This window comes from Acanthopagrus latus, chromosome 15 (assembly GCF_904848185.1).
Source record: "Acanthopagrus latus isolate v.2019 chromosome 15, fAcaLat1.1, whole genome shotgun sequence".
Lineage (NCBI taxonomy): Eukaryota > Metazoa > Chordata > Actinopteri > Spariformes > Sparidae > Acanthopagrus > Acanthopagrus latus.
The window spans coordinates 8,460,762-8,487,617 of NC_051053.1; the positions used below are offsets into that span (position 1 = coordinate 8,460,762).

A 26,856-nucleotide genomic window follows, 5' to 3' on the forward strand; every position below is an offset into this window, starting at 1 on the left:
ACATACATACACACTTACAAACATGAACGCACACACACACGCAGACAGAGTTGCTAACACTCCAACACCAGTGCCCATATGTGCAACAGCTGCAGCTGCCACATTTGAGTGAGCATTTGTGGATGTGAGGAAATCTGTTTTCCTCTCACTGGGATTATAGAGAATCCTTATCAAGACTTACAACTTAAAGTCTTAAAGTAATCCTGTGTACATTCTCAGTTGTGCTGCATTCATACAATTGTGACTCCACATTAACAGAATTCTGTTTGGAAAAGGACACAATAACATGGATTACTGCACGGAACACATGCATTTCACAGACTTTAACACAAACGTTATATATGAAGAAAGTTACATGAACGTTCATGATATTTTTCTCAATATTATCATACAACAACATCGAGCTATACCTATCAGACATGTTGAATTAATTTGGAGGTGTGTCACTCTTGAACACGCAGAACAAAAAAAGTAAAAGTAGTAAGATGGGCTGCTATGAGAATTCACAGGTTTCAGATGTAGATTAGATCAACAGCAGTCTTACATTTAGAGCCTTATTAGTCACGAAACAATGATGACAATCATATCATGAATCAGAATCGGATTTTGTGGTGGTTTCTGTGACCATTATTGCTCTAACGGAAGGATCATTTTCTTAAATCTGAACAGAGAGGCAACAAGTCAAAGGAAAAACCCAAAATCAAGTGTGTTCATAAGGTATTAAGCCGCTATGACTCGTCGGAACAGCTCGAGTGCTCTACAAGTCTCTTTAACTTTACCAAAGAGCTAACACTATCTGTCCAAAAGCTCTTCCAAGATTTGCTGCTTTGATGAAGGGTGTAGCTCTCTGAAGGTGAAGGCCACAGCATATACAGTAAATCACATCATTTCCATACTCATCAAACCATTAAGTGACTTGTCTTGCCCCTGTGTGGAGGCATTTATAAACATAATGTCTCATCTCCTATTCATCCAGGTTCATCATATATCTCTGTCACCCATCTGTATCATATCAGTATGCTCGGGCACCAGTGTGTCGTGTTGCTCTGCGATTATGCCGCCTAATCACGAGATGATGGTGGGGTTTCTCTGCCAGTGAGGGTTTTATTTGCGTACATTAAACAGTGGGGACTGAAGCGGATCAGATGATATTGGGTTTGGAACTAATAAATACTGAACACTGAAATTACTGCTATCAGAAAAGAGATAAGACAACAGATGAAGCAGAATCCCCAAAGACGAGTCGTCCTAAGGTACATATTCACGGACTTCCTGAGTTAACCTCTCCTTAATCTGATTGAGAAGAGGGAGCAGCCGGAACTGCGTGGAAGGTCACGCAATGCCACCGATCACAGCTGTTGCCACAGGAGGTGCGCATCCGACTATGGCACAGATCACAGCAAATGGTGCACAGCCCCCTCCTCGCCGACGATGTGACAAAATCACCGTCGGACTAATGATCTTTCTTCATACCACTTACGACCGATATCAGACAGGTCATGAGAGGACAGCCGTGATTTCCAGGCAATAGCTTAGACAATCAACAGTAAAACAGATGGAACCATTCATTTCTTGGCCTCCTATGACATAGCGGGGAAAAGGAAAGCTGTTTCCTGCTGCAGCTACGGGACTGCTTCCCAGCATCTGCTGCATTCAGGAGAGAAGGGTGGTGCTGCCCGAGCGAGAGAGGAGCGGCTACAGAGCATGAGTCAGGGGCGGGACGGCGAGGCACAAGATGATCTCATGTGAGAGGAGCTAAGGAAAGCCGTGGAATGAGTTTCTGTCATGCTGGTCTTCCCATCACCATGACAGCACATGCACACAAACAGAAATACATCACTCTCGAGGATATAAAGCACGGAACTGCTCTAAAGTTAGAGCTCATATAACTGAAAATACAATATGATAATAAAAACCAACGTGTTCCAGATGCACTGTCGATGTATATCTCTAAATTATTCAAATAAAAAATAAAAATAACATATGATTAACATATGATAAAGTAAAACGCAGATATATCGCTGTAGCTGAAGATGATGGAGCAGTAAAAAGCTTTCTGAGAGCTCTGCTGGTTCAGATTACACTGCCCATTTTAAATGAAGTCTATTGATTAGATCAATGAAGGGCTTGGCCACATGAACAATATTAGGTCTTAGCATCAGTAGATATGGAGTGCTGTGTATTTACCACGGAGGGATTTATCTTTTTACACTCTATTTCCACATAAATCCTTGTGAAAGTGATGGACAATTACGGCAAAACAATCTGATTTTACATTTCTTATTTTCACCACCAATACAATGGACAAACTGATTTGAGGAAAAAAAAAAAAACGCTGTAAAATGAAACCAAAAGCAGCTGGCATGCGGGCGAAAGCACTTCATGCTAGATGTTATTGTGAAATAAGAGAGCACCAAACCTGATCCAAAAATCTGAGGCACTTAATTGGCCATTAGCACTCAGGATTCTGGCCCCAGTAGCTGTGAAATTACCCTCGATAATCAGATATCCACTGTATGTTAGTTCCAACATGTAAGGCCCAGTCGTCCAGCGATCAAAGACACGATATGCCGAGCCGAATCTTTGACTGACCAGAAAAACCATGTATGATTTAAAATATTAAGCGCATTCCTTATTGAATGTGAGTTATATATCCTGGTGGGTTCGTGCTTTTTTGGGGGACTGCGGTGGGCGACGGTGCATGCACAATATTCAGTAAGGAATGTTAATCTGAAGGCTGAGCGAGGTGGGTAGATACCCCTTTCAATCTGCGCCTTCTTAATGTTTGATCTTAATGAAAAGCCACAACAAAAAAAAAAAAAAAAGAGAGAGAGAAAGTGTCACTACCATCAACTTGACACATGAACAAGTCTCTGGAACTTGGATGCTGCTCCCACAACAACAAAGTGTCTTTTGTACGGTGGCAGACAGTCTCCATAGAGGCAGCAGGCTGTGTGTGCATGTGTGTGTGCGCGTGTGTGTGTATGTGTGTGTGTGTGTGTGTGGGCCACTGAGGCCGTTTGAATGTGATGAGTGGGCTGTCGACATAGAGCAGAGGGGTTGGGCTGGGCACGGCCCAGGAGGATGGACAAAGGCAGTGACTGTGCAAAAAACACAATGCTCTCTCACTCGTCGCTGGGTTGGATCATGCAAGACAGTACATATAAAACAGCAGATGATGATAATCACACGTTTCCTTAATGTGTCCACAGAAATTTGTCTTGCAACGAAGGATTAACTCATAATGAGGACTGCAATGACTCACAGACAGAAGCAGACACTGGCAGACCACACCCTCCTATACAATATACACAACATACAGAGCTAGCATCCGAAAGACTGGTCCTGTGCTGCATATGGCTGTCAGCTTACACGTGATCAAAAGATCAAAAAATCCAGAATTTTCAGGGAATCAGTTCACTTTCACTAAAAGACTTTACTTATATTTGATTCAAGGAAGATTTCTACTGAAAAAAAGGATCATATCAATCATATTGTCGTAATATACAGGGGTGGAACTTCTGATGGTTTTAGATCAACATACATTTTTTAATGTCCTCTTACTTCTGTTTCCAAACTTTATATCAGCTCATTGACTAACGGATTGGTGCCTCATGAACAAACCAGTAGACTGATGGCGCCAATGAGATGGCTGTGCTGACTGTCGCAATACTTCACAAGGCTCGTCCTTAGGTGGCGTAAACGATGCAACACAAGTTATTGCAAATGGAGAAATTCATAGGCTTTTTACAGGGTATCTGTACATATTGCACCTATAAATAGATGGGAGATTACGTTTTAACCAGATCCCCTAACCCTTGTATCAAATCACACTCAGGAATTGAGCTTCATGAATGTTTTGATGTTGTGTGTGACTGAAGAGAAATAGATTTTTGGGTTAATATCTAATTTGCTTAAGTGCATATAACAGATTTAGCTTTAGCTAGTACTCTGTTTCATAAATCTTATTCATCCCTAGAATGTTTCTAAAGGGCAGTTTACAAGAAAGTCCTTTTTTGTCAATCTGTGCACAAACACTAAAAGGAGGTCAAAAACTCATGAACTCAGTAGAGTGCATACCTCGGCCTAGGCTCAATATTCCCCTTTAATTCAGTCACGTCTAATACAAGATCAATCTTTACAGCACCACATCAATCTAAATATTAAACCACTCATGAGCCCAATCAGATCTAGGATCACACTGTACCCACTCATAGACACAGGCCACATTAGTACACCAATTTTTACAACAAGGTCCATGCGTCATTCCCTAGGAAATTAACAAAGACGTTAAAAAAACCTCATCTCGTAATATTAAAGAAAGAGAGTAAGCATTTCCAGGATCTGACTCTTTATCTGGATCCATACCAAAAGTAAATGGGTCGTGTTCTGGCCCGAGATCCATCATCCATACCAAGTTTCGTGGAGATCCACTGAGTATTTCTTGTGCAGTCCTGCTGACAAATCAACCATCCAACCAACAAATTGACATGGGCGAAAACATAACCTCCTTGGCAGAGGATACATAAATGTTTTGTCCAGCTTGAATTCCAATTTCTCAATAAGCAAAACATGTTTACTCGGGGTCAACTCTAAAAATACACTGTACATTCAATCTAATGAAACTATTTCCACCATATGGCATCTTAAAAACAAAATGTACTGCAAGAAGAGCTGACCGAAGTCTTCCCTAGTGTCAGAGGACGATCAACTGTTGGAAACTAATGGCCCCTTCATGCTGACAGCCTACTGAGCAGGCTCTGCAGGAACAGCGTGATTCGGCAAGGCCACTGCCCAGTGCCATTAACTGTTGTGCGCGTCTTAAGAAACCATGTCTTTAACTCACTGCTCAGGTTTACAGTCTTTTGTAAAGCCTGCATTGAATTTCAGCCCGAACCAAAGGAATTCCTCCACTTGGTGTACTATTAGCTCTAATACCTAATTAGCGTGGCATTCTTACAGCCAGGGCAGTAAGAACTACACACACGCTCCCCTGTCGACGTTGCGCTGAGTCAGCAAAAATCTGAAACCTCTCATTCTCGTCACACACAGAGATCAGGACCTTGTGCAGAATTCCATTAATCTAGATATTTGTCTTCTTTTTTTTTCTCAAAAAGTCACACTGGCGGTGAACGAGCACAATGTGGCACATCATGTGGCGGTCACTCATTACGGGGAAGCCTGTACTGTATCATTTTCCATCAGTTTAACACTCTCAGATGGAGCTCGATGCCTCTGGAATTTAGCCAGGCAACAAGTGACAAGCACCTGCATAACCTGCACAGTTACACATACCGTGTCTTGACTTTGGCTGGACAAAGACAAATCTGTTTATCTGTTTATGATGTTCTGTTTACTGGTCTGTTTGTTTGGTTACTGTTGATGTGAAAATGTCTTTCTTTGATACTCGGCGCATCACATGGAGGGAAGCCCGGGGCTCTGGGTGATCGCTTCCTATCAACTGCAAATAAAAATAAAGGCAGGGACTTTTACAAGACGTGGCCGTCGCCCTATGGAAAAATGTCCCGTCTGTTTTTATGGAAACAATAAATACAGTGTGAAGCCATTTTAGTGTTCAAAGGTGCATTGTGAAGTTTTGGAGGAAAAGATGTTAATCAGAAGAGAAAAATGCCCCCTGACTGAAACAAACTGATTTTAAAGAACAACACAGTTTCATACTGTTTTACTTTGCTTACATTTGGCGGACCCTGCCACCTCTCTAGCTTCAGTGTTCTGTGGACCTTATTTCCCTCTGAGAACAGCCTGTTTATTCAGTTATGGAAAAGATTTTGTATTGTTTGTGTTTTTTCCTTATCAATATTTCAATTATTACATTTTTGAGTCTGACTTCTTTTCCCATATTACATAGTGAACATTTCAATTTCAGATTTACATTCAGAACAAAACTGTTTAAAGAAGGTATTTGGCACTAATTTAACGATTCTCCACCTTATTATCCAGTCACATACGCTCAGTTACACTTCTGCTTACAATGGTATTGGCTCTACAAACTCATTTGTTAAGGCTTTCCTCTCACATCTATTGTTTCAAACATGTTTCTTCTCACTTCTCAGATAATAACAGTCCACAACTTGTGAGAAAAAAAATGATAAATTTGACCATGTTTATTGCCATGTATCCTTAACTGATCCCTGGTGAATAAATGTTGGGTAATTCTTTGTTCTGGTTCAGCAGTCAGAGCTTTCCTGCCATGAGGAGACAGATGTAAACAAAGCGGGTGGAAAGAGGGCTGCAGATGAGTCTGCTAGAAGTAATGATTAGCCCACCAGCTGATCTCGAGTTTCAACCAAGATCACTCAATAACCAGATGTTTGTGAGCAGGAGAGCACTGATAGGAAAAGGGAAATGCAGCCAGTTTTACATAAAGGAAACCGTAAAGTGAGCGAAAGTGCAAATTAAAATCATTCGCTTCATCTTGAGGCTGCGAAACTTAAATTTTGTCGTGGCATGATCAAGAAAACAGCAAAGTAAATGCCTTACCCTTCCTTGTTGGGTTCATTGTCCTCGCAACAACCACGAGGAGTCCAGTAGCCCCAATAATCGATATATAACATGTAAAAAAAAAAACAATCGCTGACTGGTAGTTAGTGCTTGAAGAAGTCACGAAAGATAACTGAGCTCATTGTGAGTCACAACTCCTCTCCCTGCAGACAACAGCTACAGATTCCCAATGATGCCACATCATATGATCCCATTAGAGCCCAGTCAGGGCCTTTAAGCCATACACCACAGCTGACTGGCCCTGCCGACTGCAATACCCAAACAGCTGAGAGAGAACATGCTCACGGCGAGCGCCCAGCACAATAGTGCACAGTGTACATGCTGATTGTTGCTTTACTTTGGGTCCTTGTGTGGCGAGAGGAGACACAAAGAGTTAAAAGCGCTGCTGTCAGTTTGAATTCAGGCGCCCCCTCCCTCTGCACATGCAGGGCCGGGGCCTCAGACTGCATGTGGAGCTGGCTGTCAGTGGGACGCTGGATAACATGGAGCTCATATGTGTGATGGATTTACTCCAATTAATGAGATAGACCCGAAAGGAGCAGCTATGTGGAGTGACATGGGCTATGAGCTAACGCCTCACCCTGCCATGTCATTGTCCCCTCCGCCTCCAGACACCACACAGGACACATTAGCAGCATTCAGTCGCTCATACTCCTATATTATGAATTATAGAATAAAAGCTTTCATATTATGGTGGTATGGACCAATCAGATACAGCCTTGATTTACTCAGTTTAGACCTTTCAGTATGACAATGAGTGTCATTGCCTGGCTTGGAATGTTGTTTTTGTTTTTTTTTTACACACATATTCGAAGCTAAATATTCCAGTTTCACAGCCGAACCGGAGAAACAATCCAATAATCTAATCATCAACCGGGATCATAAAGACACCATAATACATCCTTTTGTCTTTGGCCACCACAAATCAGCCCGAATGTGATGTCATGCAGGAAATATTCCCACTTTTCCACTGCGGGGATAAAGACAGTAAGGGCAGCCAGTCACCACAGAGACAGAGACAGAGAGAGAGAGAGGGCAGGCTGACATTTATTGAACTGTCAGCCAGCAGTCACACACGTTTCCTCGCCCTGCCTCAAGACCGAAAAGAAAACAACAAAAAAACCCAATCTGATTTGCCCCTACCTTTGTATTTCTCCAAAACATCCTCATAGGCTTGAAGGTATTCCTGCTCGTCCGAGAGCGCACTAGCCTGCGGTGCGTGCTGAGCCATAACCCGGGCTCCTCAAACTGGACACTCACCAGCGGCGGCGGCGGCGGACAGGGACACAGCGTGTGTGAGAGTGTGTGTGCATGCGTGTGCATGCGCGTGTGTGTGTGTGTTTGTGTGCATGTGTGAGTGTGTGTGTGCGCCGAGGACTCAAGAGTGATCGGCGCTGTTGTTGTACCGAAGGAAACGCCCTACAGCCCTCCCTTGTCTGCGCCCCGTCCAATGGGCGACACTTCCTCTCCGGAGTTCACTGGATTGATAGGAAGGACTGACGGACGGGCTGCGCTGCAAGAAGTGACCGTCTTAACCAGCCGACTGACCCGAAACTGAGGCTTAAACGTTCCGAAAATCAAAGTTAGATGAGATGTTCTCAAAACGAGAGGTGAAGCCTCCCCATCCCTCACATAATGTGCATGAATTCTCACTGGCAGGTAGAACACGGCGTCCAAACCAGACTGAATGAGCTGCCCATTTTTTACAGCGTGTAATAATAAACGCTTTTCCTCGTCAGGCGCCTGGACACCGGCTCCTAACGCTCTCCCTTTTCGTCCACCTGCCAAACACTCCCAACTTTTAATCAGATTAACGAGACTACTGCTTGAAATGACTTTTTTTGTTGTTGTTGTCCGTCAGCTGTCAGTGATCCCTCACACCAGATTCCCATCAGGCGCAGGATCACTGTGGCAACTTCCACCCCGCGACAGTCCCCGTGTCGGGATCTGCCGTGTTGCACGTCTGTCAGGGGTTTTTACGACCTAAAATAGCGTCACAGTGTCATTATAAAACACTTAGGGGCTGTAAAACTTCAGTCTTCCAAGTCTGTTATAGGGGATGATGTCATTTCCTCTGCTTGAATCTACTTTCGTTGTCAACTTTTTTTTTTGGGGGGGGGGGGCACACATTTGATGCGTCCTAGTCATTCCATCTCGCCAGAAATATGAAATCATAATATGAAACGATTCGTTCAGATTAGTATTTAAGATGCCCATGAGAAGAAATGGCTCAAAGAAGCAGCGGAATAAATATCCTATAATGACTCCCTATCCCGACTGCCCTGTGGTTACATTTAAGGGCATCATATCCAGAATAAGAGCGCACCAAAATACCATCACATGCACCACAAATCCACAGCACTACACCCCGTGAATGACCCGAAATAAAAAATCAAAGGGACACCAAGAGCCTTAACAAGTCGCTATGAGCTCATCTAGCGGACCTTAAACGCACCATATTCGCGCATTGTTTTTGTCGTGGACAACAAGGAGACCGCTGCTCACCTGCGATCCTGAGCACGGCTCTCTCCGCCGGATCCAGCACGGATCCGCCGTGGATTTTCCTCTTGGATCGCTCATGTCTGGGCAGGTTCCAGGGTAAAGTATCCCCGGGTGCAGGTGATGCCGAGCCGGATTTTACACTGTAATCATCCTCGTCTGAGAAATCCGCCGAGGAAGACATGGAGCCGTGCAGGGAAGGGTTCCCCGAACTGGAGCTCTGTGAGACAAAAGAAAGAAAAAAAAACACGGGGGATCAAGAAAAAAAGAGAAGGAACAATGCTCGTCTTGGTTTCACCTCTAACGCGCACGGATCTCGCAATTTCTCACCGTCGAGGGTCAAAGTGCGTGACGCGAGCGCCGGTTAGGTGTGAGGACGCGGCGTGACACGAGCCGGCGGCTCGCAGGGATCCATAACAATAAAAGATTGAGCCAAAATACAGCCAATGTGAAATCAATAGTATCTGGCTCCCCCGCCAGGTCGACTGTAACACTTACCACTGTATACATGGAGACCTGTCAGCTGGGAGAAGAGGAGGGGAAAAACACACACACACACAATCCTGTTTTGCGCCTTATTAGCTCCCAGCCATCAGTCACACATCCCGTGCGTCAATATCCAAAAGGTGCCACGCCCTTTGAGGGATGCTCCGGCCACGAGTTCGTCCCTTAAGCATCCGAGCGCTAGAGAAGGGGTGTGGGGTGATGTCAGATCTCCAGAGGGCTGGCGGGGATGGTACGCTGCGTGCTGTCGAGGCAGAGCTGGACCGCGATGGTGAGGAGAGAGAGAGAGAGAGAGAGAGAGAGAGAGAGAGAGCAGACTGCATGTGTCTGTGCGCGTCATACCCAGCAGCCAACGGCAGCAGGGCTCCGGCAGTGTTAGAGCGCCATCCCCGCACAAAAGGTGCTGGCTGGCGACAAAAACACCAACAAGGCAAGCGGGGGTAACGAGAGGACAAGGGCTGCCACGGAATCACAACACGACCGCTGAGAGGACTTTGGACGCGGGTTGCATAAGAGCCTGTGGACGGGGTGTTCACCACGGAGGCTACAGTTGAGCTAATTACCCGAGAGAGCCAGAGAGAGGGAGAAAGAGGGAGAGAGAGAGCCAGAGAGAGGGAGAAAGGGGGGATTGCATTTGATTTGAGGGAGGTTTAACCAGGTTTACATTTAAGCCTGTTCCACCAGAAAAAGGAAAAAAACAAAAAATCTCATCAAAATCATTTGGAGGATTATCTCTAATTTGTGTTAGCCTTTGGCAGACTTAGTAACACATCGCTCATAAAAGAAAAATGATGAATGGGTGACCTTCTGCTGCAATTTCCTGCTGCGCCCCTGACACACCTGGAGATTGAGCAAGAGAACAAAAGGAGGTAAACACATCCTGATGGAGAAGGAAGGAGGTGGGGCGTACGGACGACTGACACAGTTCGATTAATGATTTAAAGAAAGCCTGAGTTAAAGGGGCACTGTGTAGCTTCGGAGGAGACATTGGAATTCAGAATATTAATAAGGTGATAATACGAACTCAGAAATATTAGTTTTTTCCACAACTGAGCAAACTCAGAGGAAAATAATGTCCTTAGAACACCACTGGGAGCCAGGAAGGTGGCAGGGTCCGCCACATATAAACAAAGCAAAACAGAATGTTGTCCTTAAAGTTCAGTTGACTTATTCAGCTTATACATTTGTTTGGCCGTTTAGTTCGTCTCTCTCCTCTGATTAAAATGTCCTCCTGAAAAAAAACTACATAGTGCACCTTTAAGTCTGCACGCAGGAACGTGCTTCAGCCTCTGGTAGTGTTTCTCAAAAAATAATCATCCCTGTCTTTAAATAGCAGCCATAGTGAGAATCTGCTCTCAGCGCTGGGTCACCGTCAAGCCTGCGGAGCTGACAGGAGCGACGTGCTGTTAATATTAGCAGCCGTTTCATCGCTGCATCCCTTTTCATCAGGATAAATGGCTTGGTGTTGCACACTTTTACCAGCTTCTACGCTTATTCATTATTCCTACCACTGAAAGGGGGTAAAAACGGGTTAATCGGGGAAATTTGATGCTCATTATCGTGAAGTAATTATTGGTCAGGATGCTGTAGGAGTGTGTGAATGTTCTCCTGAGTCAGTGTTTCCACTTTCTTTTGTATAAGGGGCAAACTGTGCAGGGGATAAGAATAGCTGGAAGTTTAGCGGCCCTCCCCTTCAGTGTGACTGAATGTACATTTTTTGGGTGAACTCATCCATTGATACCAAATATTCTCTGTTCAGGGGCTGTTACTGTTATTCTATTTTGTTAAAAAAATGCACATTAAGGACATCATCATCACCTTTTTGATGATGTTTGTCAGTATCAGTGTAATCGAGACCCCACAGTATATTCTAAATTGCCTGTTTGCCAAATGCACACTCCCTTTTCAATGACAGTAAAAAGAGGAGCACGCAGGTCCAGACGCATTTATAAAGCATTCACTGAGCTCAGATCTTTACAAAGCGTGAAGCCAAACGCTTGTGTATTCCCATGTTAGCGATGCACATTCTGTTTTTGAAATGAAAAACAGGACTGCGACCGCTTGGCCTGCTGTTTTCAAAAAAATATGTGAGGCAGTCAGTAAGTTCCCTGAAGACGCTATCAGTTCAAAACACACACAAATATGATTTCACCGAGACAAGTCGACCATTGTGGATTATTCATTTTGCATAGTTTAGTGCAGGCTGCACATGCAAATATATCATGAATGATGCATGGTGATGGCAGATCCAGGCCTGCAGTAGTTTGTGCAGTATTAGTATATATTAAAGTCGGCTCATGAACCCATAAATCTCCATGTTGATTTTCTTGTTGTGGTTCAAGTAGTATGTGAAGCACCTCCGCCTTTTGCACTGTCAGAATATAAACACTGGCAGACACAGGACTGTTTGTCTTTGGCTTGCTGTCGGGTTCAGCATTTCACCTGCACGACAGTTTGAATTGTGAAGTGGATTTTGGCCACGACATATTTGATTTAGAGCCATCAGGACAGACTGCTACATACTGGCTCCTCATGATCGTTGTCTCTGATCAAATTCATATGAATGTTGGCCGACAGAGGCAATAAGACAAGGCACAAAACTGTGTCTGCCATCGACAGCGCGAGCGGGGAGCCGCAGCAGCTTCACGCGGATCAATAGATGCCTCTGAACATGTCGGTTCAAACATCATTGCCATGTCAAGTCTTGTACCAAATCAGAGTTTTATGCAGCAGGAACAGCTTTAACCCTTTGCAGTACGGGTACAAGCTGTGAAGGACATTTTAAAGCCTGGATACAACAAATGACAACGAACATCAGACACATTCAAAAACACCCACAGGATTCTGTGATTTTGTTGAATGTGGGATGTGAATTCTTTTCTCTGAAGCAAGAAAAAGATCCTCAGAGAAGCAGCAAAGAAAGCCAGAAACAAACCAAAAGGAGCCGATGTGGTGGGTGCACATCTCCAGCTGAGGCTGTGAGTTTCTTCAGCCGTGTTTCCTTCTATGTTCACTTCCAAGAACTCATGGATCAATATATGGGTCAGGTGTTACGGTCTCTCTCCACACCTTACCTTTTAACTTGACTGTCTGAAACTGATAAAAGTATTGAACAGTGGAGAGCACACTCACTGTTGTTCGGAAGCTGTGGAGCTACTTCACAAACACACAGAAGTGAAACAGCACGAAGCCCTAAAACCGTGTTGAGTCGACAAAGAGCTGAGCTGTTAATCCATACGAGGAGACATGTTATGTTCCCATGCCAACATGGTGAATTGCTAAGAGACTCACAATGGATTAGAGCGGATGTGTACCAGCAAGTCAGTGAAGGTCTGCACAATGAGCAGATATCACAGAATGCATTAAAAATTGGAGGATCTTCGTTTGAAATTCAAATCAGAAATCAAAATCAGTCAAGAGCCGACACAATGACACACTGTATGTCTGTGCACCCCCTCAGCTGATGGCTGACTAGTGTGAATGATTCATAGATTAATCATTTTTAAATGAGTCAGTGTTCTGTAATCTGTACAGGTTAGATATTTATCACATCCTTTTGAACAAGAGGATTCCACACCTTTAGAAAATACAGTCTAATATAAAAACAGTTGAGCAAGGCTGCCCATAAAGGGGCCCCTGGGCTGAAGAAGCCCCTCCATCAGGTTTGATTTGACCCACCAGATGTTCCTAGTGAAAATTAATAATTAAATAAAATAATAAGTTGGCAAAAAAGGTAAAAATACTATTTTAAAATGTAGAATCCTTAATTGTCACTTAACTTTTGGAATCTCTCAGAACATTGTTTTACCTCTTAACGCTTTTGTAAACACGCTAAAGACAACAACATGGATCACACTGGTAAACATGGATAACCAGGTTTTTTTTCCCCCACTTGCCTTCAGGGCTTCCAAACTGTACCATGTTGTATATAAATGATATATAATGTAATAGGTGTTTGGGCACTGCTACTCCAAAGCCTGGTAGAACAATTTGAATATTGATTGTTTTACTAAAATGATTTAATCTGATTATAAATAATAATGTATTTTAAAATCAGATTACCTATTGGAGAAATGTTCAATTGTTCATGCTAAATCAGGATATAGAGACTCTGCCTTTAAAACAAACAATGTATAACAATTTGCGCTAAAAACATGCCTATTGTGTTGCAAAGATATCTACTAAACTTGGCCCGCTAACCAGCTAGCGAGACAGCATCTTGTCTCGTAATACCACCACTCCAAGCTGCACTGCTAATATAGCTAACTAGCTATTAGCAGCAGTTAGCGGTTACTGTGGTGATATGCCACCCCGTATTTTTGGGAGTTTACCTTAGACAGGTGGCCAGTTCTTAAATACTGCACCTTTAAAGGAGTCTTAAAATTAATTCGATACCTGTATTTTCTTTTGTGTTGAACCTGTTTTCTTTCTTATGTTTGCAGAGACCGACTGCATTTGGTTACAATTGTGATTGCATGACTCAAAATGCTTCTTTAGATCCATATTTGATATCTTAGCATTAATAACTAAACAATACATACAGGAGGTACAAGTTGACAACACGCAACCACACAAATTCTTCATTTCATAGGTCATGTTCAAAACGAACACCCTTGAAACGGAGGGTTCACACCCTGTGGACAAACACTTTCCTGTGTCCTTGAGCAAGTTACTGAATCCTTACCAGGTTCAAAGGCACACTGATGTCCCTGTGGAGGGGAGCAAGCACAAAATAGTATCAGTATTAATGATGGTTACATTTAAGGGAGGTACCTACAGGTTTGCGTGTGGGGGTGACTTGTACAGACTGGTAAAATTCTGGCAGGACTCTCTTCTTCACTTTGCGTTTCCTGAGCCCAGACGATGAATCGGGCTCGCTCTCAGGGATCTCGACCAGATTGGGCTTCTCCTCTGTCACTCGAGCATGTATGCTCCGTCTTGCATGACGTGGACTGTGCCTGAAGCCCTGGGAAACATGGACAACTGTCAAGCTGGCAACAGATTACACTCGCAGCAGAGGGAAATTAAAAGCTCTCACTGGATATGAAAAACAATTGTGGTGTGATTCAGGGTTATTAAGCTAGGGAGGGGCCGGTGTGGTGTTTGGCCTAGATTTCAGAATCAGTAGTGTCACAGAAAGATGAGACAGCAGCTTCATTCACAACAGCAGAATAGTCAACTTTTGAATGTAAGACTTCTATCACTTTCTTCTTTAGGTTGTCTCTTGAGTTGTTCTCAAGAGTTGTTTATTGCTGGACTTAATATGTTTGAAGGTAATGATCAATATTGAGGCTCAGCAACTGTCCGGCTGTTACGTCCTTGAACATGATACTGAGTCCCCACCAGCTACAGCACTGAGTCAGTATGGGCTCAGTGTCCTGTGGTTCAGTAACACAAGCTGCACAGGAAGGCAGCCTTTTGAAGCTTTCACATTGGGAACTTCAAAACCATGGAGAGACAAGAAAAAGGGCTCTATTTTTAGGTATAGCAGTGTACAAAATACAATGCAAGCTAAGCTTCCAGTAGTAAAACTGATGGGCCTATGTGGCACTTTCAATAAACTGTGTTTACAAGACTAATTGTGTAATGAGATATACCATAATAACTTAGTTTTGGTATCATTTAAATTGCAGACAAATCATGTATCAATTTATCAATCACTGGGATGAAGTTTTCTAATGATGTTTTCTAAGACAACTTTTGCTGATTTTCAGATTATGGTATGGAGTTTGAAGTTATTCTAGTGTGTTTTCATCCATTTAGTACAGACTTTTTCAATTCTGCTGTTTTATTTTGAAAGCGTGAAACGTGCGTAAAACGGAAACAGGTCGACCGAGATTCTACTTGACGCATTCGGGCATCAAACCTGAAGACAAATACGCTATGTCTTCTGTGTCATACCACGGAGGGGGTTCCTATCAGCGGACATATGTGACTTTGTTCGAGAGCATCCACTGTACAAAGTTTCAGTCCTGCTGAATGAATGAAACTGCAGAATCACCGACATTATTTATTGATAGCCTAACACATGCGCATTGCGCACATCATGATCCTTAAAATAGTGATGCAGTTCTGCAAAAGTCCAAAGAAACAGGCTTTTGGGTGAAGCATCTCCCGAGATTATCCTTCAAAGGCTAAAAAAGCTTATTATAAAGGGTTTTAGACATTGACTGCTTCATGTATAGATGTTAAATATCACAGAGGGCTGAATCAAAGACGTAATGAGAAAAGTTCATCCTACCTCTGATCGAAAATGATGTGATCGGAGGCCAACTACAGGACAGATAACAAGACGTTAGTGTGACACGTTGTGATTCGACACAAGACACAATGTCTGACAAGTCAGATATCAATGCTATACATTCACTTGATCAGTGATAACTCTAAATGTTTAAAAGACACAAACTAAGAACACCCTCTGGCTCACTCACTGCTCCACACTTACAAACGCCTACGTGAGTATGTCTGATTTCTCCAAGAGCTCATATTGAACATATGGGCAGGATAACATGAGTGACTCCTCTGGCCAGAGGACCAGAAGAGACATGACATGTGTGAGTGTGAAACATGCGCTGAGCATGACGCGGGGGGGGATGCGGCCGGCCTGCGCTACTCACCGCGGCTCTTGGTGCGTCCGGAGAGCACGGATTTTATTGGATGCTTTCCATTGCGAAGCCTGCGGTGCCAGCAGCAGAAAAACAAGATTGTCGCTATAGTCCCGAGCAAAAGCAGCAACAGCAGCAGCACACATTGAATGCTGTACGGCCGTAAGAGGACCAAAAACGCCGCAGCAATCATCATAAGGCGAGATGTAGGACAGATCCCGCAGCCTCAGACAGCTGGCTCCTGTCCTCTCCTCCTCTCTCCTCCTCTCTCCTCTCCTGCCGTTATGTCGCCGAGAGCTCAGGATGAGAATAAAGACGCTGACTGACACACGTGAAGCATCGCACAGCACACCGTGGAGAGCGTCCAGGCCCAGGGTGGACTGCCCACAATATTGCTATCATTATTGCGAGGTACAACGCATGACTCAGCAGAGGCGCGAGTTGTATTTATTTATATATTTATCCAGGGGCAGGGAGAGTCAGCAGATTCATCCGAGCATCGCGGTAATCTGCTGCAGTCCGCTGCCCAAAAGGATCCAGCTGTAACACTCATAACAATGTGCAGTTGTTATTATGAGATAGTATTGTGTGAAGGTCAACAGTCTAATGAGATAGTTCACAGGGGATATACGTCTTAATGCAATCCAACGCCTTACAGTATTACTAAGAGGGCCTGTGTGTTATTATGGCAACATTCATATTTGATGTATTGTAGCTATATCTTGCTGTGTAAGGTCCAGCATCCCTGTGAAATGTAGCCTGCTTTACTGTCAGGCTCTGAAACGAGGCAGAACGCCATGTACAGACACTCTCAGGATGAGGGATAAAAAAAAGAGAGAAACCAACTCTAATCATAATCCACCCGGGGTTATGTAATTTTTGGATGATGTTATATCATTTAAAGCGTTTTTGTCTTGCTTTTTTTTAAATTATCATTATCATTTCATTTTTTAGTTCAGCCAGATTAAAAGCTCAAACAAGTGTGAAGGGAGAAAAAATACATTTTACGTCCAATGTGGAAACAAAAAGACCAGACACCTACATCACTGGTATGTTAGGATGCCTCGACATAACATGCAAAAGCCATTGTTTGTGTATTTCAAGATGTGTCCAATAGAACTAGCACATTACAAATTGTATGTGTCAATCTAAATATTGCACATGTGGGCATAAAACTAAATTGTTATATATGTTACCTTACATATAAATGATTTGAATGTTTGTATTGCTATTGTTATATGCACAAGCTTTATGTTGACTTATGTGGCCTTACTAAGTAAAACACATGCATAAATTAGTCTTTTTGTCAACGTGTAGGTTCTTAACAGGGCATATGGTCAACAGCAAGCCAGAGCATATGTTCATGGAGTTGTGTCATGCATGTTAATACACTGTATGCAAATACAATTAACTACTGTGTCAAGTTAATTGTATTTACATAGCTCAGTGTCAGAGATTTGCCTCATGGGGCTTTATTATCTGCACAGCATATGACACCCTCTATCCTTGGTGGTAGTGGTGAGTTTTTCAGTGTGTCAAGTTGTCAACATGTGTGATTTGCAACAGATGTTCACATTTGATTATACATATCTTCTGTTTGTTTAAGGGAATTATACTTTGGACATGATTATTGTAATACAGGTAAAAAAAAAAAAAAAAAAAAAAGCCTGTGGAATCATTTGGGTACTCACATTTTCATTGGACACTGTGGTATTATTCAGTCCTTCTTCTTTCAGGTTGCTGGTTAAAAGTCATTTCTGCCCTCTGAGTCATTCTTCCTATGTTCAAATTTGTCCAAGAAGACTACGACTGCAGTCATTAGTCTAGGAGTTGGCACCTGTTAAACTAAATGCCAGCTATTTTAATAATGAACATTTGGTTAATTGGTTTGAGTATTTTGTTCACAAAAAGGGTAAACATTTCTCAGATTCTGGCTTCTCATATGTGCATATTGTCTTGTTTCTTTACACCTCTATGGCAGTAAACTGAATATCTTTGCGTAGACTAAACAACTAATCAATTAACCGAGAATATAATGGACGGAATAAGCGAGAATGAAAATAACAGTTGGTTGCAGCCCTATATAAGACCAGTGTTAGGGAGACTTAAACTACATGTAGTTGAACTATAGCTTAACTACAATATGTTGTAACTTGCTGGTAGTTAAACTACATTCATATTTTGTGCTGCATCAAGTACTTTTTGGGTCAGTTTTTAACTAGTTTAACTACTCAGTTTACAAACTACAATTTTGGCCAATAACATGACATATTTTTTTATTTAAAAAGAACTATATAACATAAATTTTAATTTTTCTTTGAAAAACACATGAAACATGTCGAAATACGTATTTCTTCTGGCATGTGAATTTTTTGTAGGCTATTATATTTTGTTTCACATACACCATATGTTGCTTTATTTCACACTGAGTTATAATGAGTATAAGTGGTTGCTAAAGCTACTTTTTTGGCTGTAGTTCAGGGGCAGAAATGTAGTTTTATTCAAACTACTGCCAGGCTGAACTACATGTAGTTCAGGATGAATGCTGAAGGTGCTATGTCTGCATAATCATAATGCATTTCTGTACAAACGACATTATTAAAACCTTTGTGCACTAACATATTACTAGTATATGGGCACAGTTTTCTCTTGCATAGACGTCACACAGATTATAAAGTAAATATCACGGTGATCATCAAATTAGTGTCACACACAATATGCTGCATGTGGTTTTTATTCTGTGGTGTCCACATGAGAGAGCAGGGTCCCGGGGAGCCCCCACGCCCCTCTGTGCACATTACTGATTCTATTATTTATCGTGATGTATCTTAGCAGATACATGAGTCTTATGTGTGTGTGATTTCTAAAGTGAGCGGTGCCATTAAGTTTCAGTCTATGTATAGCTCTTCATCCGAGGGGAAGAACTGATATTTATAGATTTGCAGTTAGTGACATTTCAAACTTCGGCCCGGACTGGTAATACCAGACGGGCGGGGTTTGAGCATTGCGTCTGTTGTAATTCAACAACTGTTAACCCCGTCCGCACGGCACACTCCGTCTAGAAAAGGAGCACTTCCGCTACACATGACGTCGCAGACCAGACTAACTTCCTTTGCTTTGAATTGGGGTGTTAAACTAGCTAGCTACCGCTCTGTCAACTGAGGAGCCAACAGGAGCAGTAGGTAATGTGATGTCCAGTTTAATTCATCTGACGGTTTTCAACCATGTCGGCTGAACGCAGAACTCAAGAGCAACTTTGTCGTGCATACTTTGCAGTGATTAAGGGCGTGAGCTAACGCTACAGGCGTTGCATGCGCAAACGTCAGAGCTAACGTTAGCTTAACTACAACCACGGCAAAAACACCGTTCTAGATGTCTGCCACGGTGGGGCATTTATTTCAAGATTTTGCTTCCAGTAAAGTTGCCGAAAAGATGTTGGTTGATAATGCAAAACCAAAGACCACCGGATTAATTTACCAGCGACAGATTAGGGTACTTCAAGTCGATGTCAGGCGCGTGTAAAGTTGCATAAAAAGGACACTTTAATGGATGAAGTGCAGCTACCTGCTCTGCAAAGCTAAACTCAACACCATAAATGTAAACGGCGTATGACATTTCCTCTGTGGCGCGTAACTTCTTCCTCGTTGGAGGGTAAAGGCACCTTTCCACAGTCCGGCATTCGGTGCTGCCCCCGGTGGCGAAGCGGTGCATTACAACAACACCGTGTTTTAAGAGCATGGGTCGCTGCAATTTACTCTCCACCCATTAGTGGCAGCACTTAAGAGAAGCCCTCTAGTGGGTAGGCAGTAAAGAAATTATACCCATGATGAATTTGTGATGGGCTAAATTGGGTTTAATGGAACTGACCTGCATCACACTGGAGTATTTTGCATTTGTGTTGCTTTATGCTATCCTCACATAGACGTGGAGTCTCCTGACATGCCGTTTTCAGCCAGATCATTGCGACCATTCACTGTAACCAAGCAATATTGATGTATTTTCATTCTGTTGCTAGAGGTTAGCCTATCTAGAGAATGATTAAGCTGTTAAGAGGTGTATTGAACATATCGGCGAAGGTTCATGGCGACATTTTTATTAAACCGGGCCAGCAGGCTTGTGGTGGTGGTGTTACAGTCAGAGCTGTCAGTGACACCTGTCTGCCTGGATGAGGTCAACTAGTTCACACCCCCTTCCTGTCACATGAGTGTTCAAGGTTTCAGTTGCAGCTTCACAGGTAACATTGAGTTTATAATGTTTTCCCCCAGAGAAATGTCTTCTCCAGTGCAGTCAGATGAAGATGAGGTGGAAGAAGTGGAGTTTGTATCAGTAAGTGACGTGTACACTGTAATCTTGTTTTTTTGTTTGTTTTTTTAAATCAATGGGTTCAAAGGATCACTTTAAAAAACATATTGTGCAACATTTCGATCTAGCATGACAATCAGACTGAATTTCCATTTCACTTCGTTCACAGTTGTATCTTAGAAAAGCCACTTTGTGATATAACAGGTTGTTCTATGTGTTGTTAGACTGTCGCTGATGATTCCAACATAGATCACTTCACCTTCTTCACGGGCACTCCCAAAGTCATTCATCATTTGTAATAAAGGGAGGTGTGTTTTACAACGCTAAATGACATGGTGCCTTGTACTTGCTTCAGGAGGGCCCTCTCAGACCAGTGTTGGACTGTATTGATCTACGTAGTGACAGTGAGGATGAGGGATGTTCATCATCAGCAGTCACTGTGAGTGGATGAATAGAACAGCTTTATTACCTGGCTAGGGTTTTCTAAAGAAATGAATAATGATCACCATTTTCTTCCCTTGCAGCTGGACGATAAAATCACCTGCCATAAAGCGCGTGTCACATCAACACTGGACAGGCTGGCACACCAGGTGGCTCTAGAGAAACAGGAAAGAGCAAATAAATGTAGAGCATTCAAGGTAAGACTGCTTATATTTCAGACCATTGCCATCAGTTGCTTTTTTTGATTTAGCATTTATTCCTTTTTCTGTCTTTCTCCTTTTTTTTATTAGAAAAGACAAAATTCCACTCTATTGCATACCTTATTAGTTCCTGCTTCCTAATTTTATGGTGTCAGTAATGCGACATCTGTATTCTACTCATGTTTCCATCTACAATGGCAAAAGAAAGGAGACACCCTATGTATTAAAATTATATGAGCACACTAACCATGCTTCTACATTATCGTTATGTAATATTTTATTTATTAACTGCTCCGCAAAAATAAGTTTGTGTCCATAGCCATTGAAAGCAGAGTCCAGTTTGTAGCTTCAGCACTGTCAAAACTTCCATAGCAATTTTGTAACCAGTTTTTGTTTGTGTCTCCTTTATTCAGTAAATGTAACTTTAATGCCCAAAAGAAATTGTCTTTAGTTTGTTGAGCTGGTATATGGTGTCAAATAATAGCTACAGTGCCACCTTGTGGACTGAATGGTTAGAAAACAAGTAACGGTGGCAAGCAGTGGCAGGGTCACTCCATACAGCAATATACTGGCTAACACTTGGAGAACTCGTATTAACACCATCAGTTTCCACTGATGTCTAAGAATAGAAAAATATGATAATGTGAAACATAATATGCTCTGTCATCTATTTATGTCTCCCTTTTTCAGGAGAAGCAAATTTCACAAAGAGCTCATAGACAGCAGGAGCTGGCTTTTAATCCAACAAATGGAGCTAATCGGGAGGCAAAGCGCTGTGTAGACATGTGGTTAAAGATGCCAGGTACATTTTCAGTCTGAATCAGAACATTGTCACTTGTAATTCTGAGATGACTCAAGCCTTTAGACTAACTTCTTCTGCCATTTACTTTCCGGTCATGCCACCTATTTATGTTTCATCAGGTGTTAAACCTGGAGTGATCAGTGCTGGTTTTGGAAGAAGGCGTGGACCTGTTTCTTTTCCCATGAATAGTTCAACCAGACACACTTGTCCAGTGATTAACTGTGGTCGAGTTTATGAGAATGCCTCCCTCCTCGAAGGGCATTTAAAAAGGTAATCCTCTTCTGTTAATTTCAGTGTTAGTTCACTACCTTTACCACCATTTTCCGACCACTAACATGGCATATTTTGTGATGAAATATCTCATGCGTAGGTTCGATCACTCCCCTTGTGACCCAACCATCAATCTGAAAGGCTGTCCGAATGAGCTGTTTGCCTGTGCTGCCTGTGGTCAGCATTTTCAGACTAAAGAAGCCTGGAGGAGACACGTTGAATCTAAGGTTGTTGCACTTCAATGACTGGACTATATATACTAATTACTTTGGGAAGAAACATGTTTTGAGTGACGGTGTTTGGGTTACTAGGTGTCCTCATCCGTTCCTGATGGTCACAGCGTCACTCAGACCTATCAGAGGATTGTGTGTTTCGCCTGTCCCGCCTGCTACCTCTTCTTCAACCTGCGAGATGAGTGTCTTCAACACATGTCAGCCAGAAACCACTTCACAGAGTCACTCTGCATGACTGGTAAGGTTTATTGAACATTTGTATTTTCTATACATCATACTCAAGATATTATGGGCAACATTACCTGTATCTTTCATTTTTCTTTTCTTAAAGAAACCAAAGGAAGAGCGCTGCCAGTACCCATCCCACAATATGTGAAGAATCGTCTCATCACTTTGTGCAAGGATGCAACGTTCAATGTCCGATGCTCTTTATGTCACAAAGTGCTGATCTCTCATCAGGCAGCTCAGGCTCACTTTAAGTGAGTATATTGTGATTTATTCAGTATGCCTGCCTATATTATACCATTAATCCAATACAAGTTTTTTCAACATGGGTGAACCCAGCAGAAATAAGTGACTGACTCCATTCCTGTTGCTGGCAGACAAATTAGCCTTTCTGCTTTATTTCTAGTGTGTCACATTCCACATTGCAAATGCGCTAGAAAACAGGGGACAGTAGAAAGAAGAGGATCATATACCTCACCAGACTACATCTGAGAGATATCGCACTTCTTTTACAAAGTCTGGATAACATTGCAAATTAGACATCAGTTTTTCTGGAACTGATGAAGGAATTTGCTCAGCACTGAGACATTTCGCCTCATTCTCATCTCTGTTTAGAGTTGCACGTACGCAGATGGATAGGGCAGCTGGCAAGGACTGAGTACTGATGGTGGGGCAGGTGATAATGCTACCATGGTTACTAAATATCTTTTACCTCAGTCTCTCTTCCCAGCTTAATGCCACCTAAAAAATATTGCTTGAACAGGGATGGATGGAAGGAAGACTATCTAAATGCCTGCATCCTTAACTTGAACACTTGTGTCATATTTCCATCACAGCCTGTCGGAGCTGGAGCCAGTAAACCTGGAAATTGATGCTAATTTTATGTTTTCTCACTGACGACAAAAGTCAGACGTATTAATATCTTTTGATATTCCATTTGCATTTAAAGGACGTGATTTTTGTTCAGGTATTCTCTGTGAAACTGAATTTTACCTTCTTTTTCCTTCTTCTATAGTGTGCAGTGCAGACAGGGCTGTGCAGTGGCCAAGGCTGATAAAACCGTAGTGCAGGTAATGAAACAGCTGCAAGTCCGAGGGCAGTGCTCCCTCTGCTGTAAAATCTTCCTCAGCCAGGCTGAAATTGAGAGACACAAGGAATCGACCGAGCACGACGTGGAGGTCAACCAGACAATGGAGAAAGCAGTCCTTCAGCACTGCAGGTTTAGTGAAATTCAACACACTCGCAGGGCCGCAGAGGCACGGGGGAAACGACAGTCCCCTGGCCTTGAAACGCCTTTTCAAAAGCGAACTAAGAAGAGGAGTGATTGCGAAGAATTTCCAGCCAAACGACAGCGACTAAGCCCAAGTGTGAATGGCAACTCGACAACAGCATGGTTCTGCGAGTGTGGCGCACAGTTCTCAGAGGAGGCTGCAGCCAGTAAGCATCTCTTGGCTGTGAACCAGATTTTCCATCAGTGCGGCGTGTGTGGCAAACACATGGGAGAGTCCTCAATTACCCGCCTGCATATGAGCCGCTTCCACGGGGGAGCCCATCTCTCCAACTTCCTCTTCTACTGCCGCAAGTGCAAAGTGGAAATGCCTCGCTACGAAGATATCTTGTCACACGTGTCGGACGCCCACAGCGGACACACCTACTTCGCCGAACAGGAAGTGCCCGAGGAGCTCGCCGCTGTCATCGACGCCAAGCCGTCCACCAGCGCCCACCACTCGTCTTCCGCAAAGTCCACAATCCAGCAGAACACAGTAGGGACGTCCTCCTTAAAAGCCGAGCAAACTTGGATGTGCAGAATGTGCGAGGACGTCTTTGACTCAGAGGAGGACGTCCACAAACACTGCAGCGACATGAACAGCCACAGCTATCAGAGATACATCTGTGGACACTGCCCCCAGAAGTTCTTCAAAGAGTCAACCGTACGCAGACATTGTGCGAACGAGCACGGCGGGCAGATAAAGAGCTCCCACTTCTGCGGCCTCTGTGACAGCATGCCATTTGAATCAGAGGCCGAGTTCCTGGAGCACTACAAGAGCCTTCACAGCAGGGATTACTATTGTATGGATGACGGTGCTCAGCCCGCCGTCGCCGAGAGCACCGGTCAGCTGACGTGCAGATGCATGGGTTCAGAAAAGAGCAAAGAGGAAACGAAGGCTATATACACGCAATGTATGCGAGACCTGGCCGATAAGGGGACGTGTCATTATGTGTGTGCGCCTTGCCGTGTGTCGGTGCCGTCCTACGCACAGATGAAGACTCACGTCCACATGAAGCACCCAGCTCTGAACCTGGACAAGACCTTCGACGTAGAATGCAAAGCCTGCCAGGAGAGCTTCACAGGCGTTCCAAGCTTCCATAAACACTATCACTCCCGACACTGTACAATGGAGCCGTGCATGAGCTCCAGGACCTGCAGTAAAGAAGGAAAAGCAGCCACTGTAAAAGTACTCAATGCTGTGGAGATCAAACCAGACACTAATGGTAAATCTGTTAAAAGCATTTTTCATTCATTATCAGTTTATCTTGCAGGCAGAGCTTAATTTTGTTTTCGTCTTGGCATTTCAGAGATAGAAGATGAGACACTGGTGAAGTTTTTGAACCAGGATCAGGCCAACCAAGAGATGCATGAAGTGCATGAAGGTACGCAATAAGCAATACATAACCACTGTGTAAATGGATAAGATGCAGTGTGTACATATGCAAACAGGAGCTTTATAAGAGACTGCATTTTAGTGTTTGTGTTATGATCAACTTTTAATTTCAAAGCTATCAAATGTGTCAGACATGGAGGATCTATGATTTCATCAAAGAGGAATCTGGCTCAAGCATTGATACAATTAAGTCTTGGCATATTGTTTTACATCCACTAATAGGAAGTTATGAAACACCTTCCTTGTAAAGCCTGTGCAGTTGTAATGCCTGACTGTTTTCAAAGGAATCGTATTCTGGTGTCGTAATATTGCTTTTAAATTAAAAGTTGCTCATGTGTTGTGTTCTCAATACTTGGATGCGTCTTTGGTACCATGTGTTTAAAAGAGCAACCAAAGGCTGCGGTGATATTGATATTACAACGCGTATGTGTTGTGTATCAGAGCTGTGTGCGGGTGGTTAATTTAAAAAAGAAAAAAAAAACATACCCTATTCAGAGTGCTTGAGATTTGTATTTCTTTTTGCCGTGGTATCAAAAGAGGTGTCAAGTAACTCCCTCTTTTTTCATCGAAGTTTATAATTCTGGTATTTTCACAACCTTCCTGTTCCAGATGAATCGGACGATGAGATGTCTGTGAGTGCCGAGCAGGCAAGAGAGTCAGCAGGTATGAGTCTGAGCATTTCGTCTTTATCCAGGCTGCGACTGAATTGTGAGGATCACAGATTTATTCCATCAGCTACATCTAGATTTGCGCATGTCTCTTTGTGCACTAGTTACTGTCTGATAACATTTTAGTAAAGAGAATTTAGTCTGATAAACACTCTTCTTCTATTGGCCTTAGTTGGTCAGGGAGATAGGATGCAGTTTAAAATGTACAGATATAATAAAGCACTATAGGCTAATGTAGTTTGTTTTGACATAGTGCAAATTTGATCCTTCATCTCTACCTTTTCCTGTTTTACAGAGTTGGAAGAGGCTCTTCAGCGAAGTCTTTTGGAGTTTTAAGGACGAGATGAAACTCATTCAGTTGTCACACAGTGTTCTTCAGACATCACGTGGAGATGTTTTGTACCAGGATATTTGTGTCCAGAACATATTCAATAAATGTTAGTTGCTATTTTTCTGTGTTTTAATCATTTTAAAATCGTACAGTAAAATCATTCCCATCACAGATCATCGTGTTCTCCGAGGGTTGCTTCGTGGCTGTAGATTTACACTCTGACCTCGGCTGTGAAGATTCTGGTGTGTCGAAACATGTGCTATAGATGGCATCGATGACACTGCAAAAATGCCGTGGCTGAACTTGTGACCACGTTGAGAACTGTGTCTCCAAACGCCATCTCGGGTTTCACTGCAGACTTGAAATCCAGTGTATTGAATGCACCGTAAGGAGTAGGGCCTCCCTTTGTATGTGGGAAAAGTTTCAGTCTTTCCTGTCATGCAGGTCCTGATCTCTATGGTAGCTCCCTCATGTAGTCTTCAAAATCATTAGTGAGCAACTTACAGATTCTGACACCCTGCAGATTTGCATTCAGATGTATTTTGTGCAGCTACCTTTTTGTAATTGTGATATACATGTATATAGGTTTCA

The 26,856-nt window shown here is 42.9% G+C and overlaps 2 protein-coding genes across 16 annotated transcripts in view; one reads left to right on the plus strand and one right to left on the minus strand.

Annotated features, from left to right (window-relative positions):
• dst (dystonin) overlaps nucleotides 1-17,515 on the minus strand; it is a 118,892-nt gene extending 101,377 nt beyond the window's left edge. For 9 of the 15 annotated variants that reach the window (XR_005079327.1, XM_037123975.1, XM_037123987.1 and 6 more), the window contains exons 1-4: nucleotides 16,143-16,326; nucleotides 15,767-15,798; nucleotides 14,303-14,491; nucleotides 9,028-9,241 (exon numbers count right to left, since the gene is read on the minus strand). Coding sequence is in view for 14 of the 15 variants with exons in the window: in XM_037123975.1 (XP_036979870.1) it covers nucleotides 9,028-9,241; nucleotides 14,303-14,491; nucleotides 15,767-15,798; nucleotides 16,143-16,326 (619 nt within the window). In the remaining variant the exon portion in view is untranslated. Of the gene's footprint in view, nucleotides 1-7,665; nucleotides 7,769-9,027; nucleotides 9,242-9,519; nucleotides 9,725-14,302; nucleotides 14,492-15,766; nucleotides 15,799-16,142 lie in introns of those variants that run through there. The other 6 variants (XM_037123976.1, XM_037123973.1, XM_037123988.1 and 3 more) reach the window with 5 other exon arrangements.
• A 1,695-nt stretch (nucleotides 17,516-19,210) lies between these two features.
• Nucleotides 19,211-26,384, plus strand: znf451 (zinc finger protein 451). The gene is made up of 13 exons (XM_037124791.1): nucleotides 19,211-19,312; nucleotides 20,396-20,456; nucleotides 20,788-20,871; nucleotides 20,957-21,070; nucleotides 21,764-21,875; nucleotides 21,995-22,145; nucleotides 22,246-22,372; nucleotides 22,457-22,616; nucleotides 22,710-22,857; nucleotides 23,619-25,096; nucleotides 25,181-25,255; nucleotides 25,876-25,929; nucleotides 26,230-26,384. The coding sequence occupies exons 2-13, from the start codon at nucleotides 20,400-20,402 to the stop codon at nucleotides 26,268-26,270; spliced, it is 2,601 nt and encodes an 866-aa protein (XP_036980686.1). The 5' UTR covers nucleotides 19,211-19,312; nucleotides 20,396-20,399; the 3' UTR covers nucleotides 26,271-26,384.
• Nucleotides 26,385-26,856: the final 472 nt, after the last annotated feature.